Source organism: Acanthisitta chloris, unplaced genomic scaffold, assembly GCF_000695815.1.
Source record: "Acanthisitta chloris isolate BGI_N310 unplaced genomic scaffold, ASM69581v1 scaffold36633, whole genome shotgun sequence".
NCBI classification, from domain to species: domain Eukaryota; kingdom Metazoa; phylum Chordata; class Aves; order Passeriformes; family Acanthisittidae; genus Acanthisitta; species Acanthisitta chloris.
This window is the reverse complement of record NW_008667170.1, coordinates 1-1,485: the sequence shown is the minus strand read 5'-3', so window position 1 is coordinate 1,485 and position 1,485 is coordinate 1. Positions and strand designations below refer to the sequence as shown.

General features: G+C 59.5%; 1 protein-coding gene across 1 annotated transcript; it reads right to left on the bottom strand.

The window, feature by feature from the left end:
* Positions 1–91: 91 nt before the first annotated feature.
* On the bottom strand, positions 92–552 carry LOC103800044 (transmembrane and ubiquitin-like domain-containing protein 2; the record flags this gene model as incomplete). The annotated part of the gene is made up of 1 exon (XM_009072405.1): positions 92–552. A coding segment is annotated over exon 1 (461 nt), but the record flags the coding sequence as incomplete, so codon positions are not given.
* Positions 553–1,485: the final 933 nt, after the last annotated feature.

The following is a 1,485-nucleotide window of genomic DNA, read 5'->3' as shown; positions in this document are numbered from 1 at the left end:
AGGGATAAACTCCTCCCTGTTCTGCTGTTTGCACTGGGGGGACACAACCCATGCTGGGGTGTGCTGGCAGCCTCTCCCCCTGGGCACTCACCTCTTGAGGATCCCCACGGTGTCCTCGGGCCATGCCAGTGCCACCTCCTCCGTGTCATTGAGGAACTTGAGTCGGATCTTCATGAGTCCAGGGCACAGCTCTCCCTCTCCCGGGGCAGACACCTCCCCCATGGCACAGGGCTCAGACAAGCTCTGCACATCCAGCTCCAGGCTGGGATCAGCCACGTTCCCACTCTCTCCCTGCGCCGCCGCTCCCTCTTCCTCCTCTTTCTCCTCCGTGTTCTCCGTTATCCCGGGAGGCTCGGGGGCCTCGGCACCCCCCGCAGCCCCCACGAAGGGTGGGAGGGCACCGAGGTGGATGACAGCAGTGTCCCCCGTGCCCAGGAGCTCAGAGCTGCCATCACCCACATAGGTGGAGAGCCAAGCGAGCACCAGTGCCAGCACCAGCACCACTGCCCCGGCCAGCACGGCCACCTCGTCCCACAGTGCCAGGGGCTGCATGGCCACACTGCCCCGGGGCCCTGGGCTCAGCCTGACCCACCCGAGGGACCCCCTGGCACTGCTCCGTGGGCACCTGTGGGATGGATGGCAGCGCTCGGAGCCGGAAGGGTGGGAATGCCTCACTGCAGATGGTCCTGGTCACTCCCAAACTGGCAGTGCTGGGGCTGGCGGAGGGTCCTGGAGGGTCCCAGTGGGTGGATCCTGGTGTGTTCCTGTCCCAGTATATCCCAGTGGATTCTGGTGTATTCTGCTGTATCCCACTGCGCTCCAACGTGTCCTGCTATACCCTCTGGTGGTCCCTATCCCACTGTGTCCCTGTGTATCCCTATCCCACTGTACCTCACTGTACCTCAGTGTATCTGGGGCTCTATCCCAGTTCTATCCCACTCTATCCCAGTGTTATCCTGCAATTTCCCTGTCGCTATCCCAGTGCTATCCCTCTGCATCTCTGTCCCTATCCCGGTGTTATCCTGGTGCTATCCCATTGTATCCCTATCCTACTCTATCCTGGTATATCCCACTGTATCCCTGTGCATCCCTATCCCACTGTATCGCTGTACCTTGCTGTATCCCTGTCCCTATCCCAGTGGTATCCCACTCTATCCCACTGTATCCTGGTGCTATCTCACTGTATCCCTGTCCCTATCCTGCTGTATCCTGGTGTTATCCCACTGTATCCCTGTCCCTATCCCGGTGTTATCCCACTGTATCCCGGTGTTATCCCACTGTATCCTGATGTTATCCTGCTGTATCCCTGTCCCTATTCTGGTGTTATCCCGCTGTATCCCGGTGTTATCCCGCCATGTCCCGTTGCTATCCTGTTGTATTCCTGTTCCTACCCCGCTGTATCCCGGTGCATCCCTGTCCCTATCCCGGTGCTATCCTGTTATATCCCTGCCCCTATCCCGCTGTATCCCAGTGTTATCCCGCTGT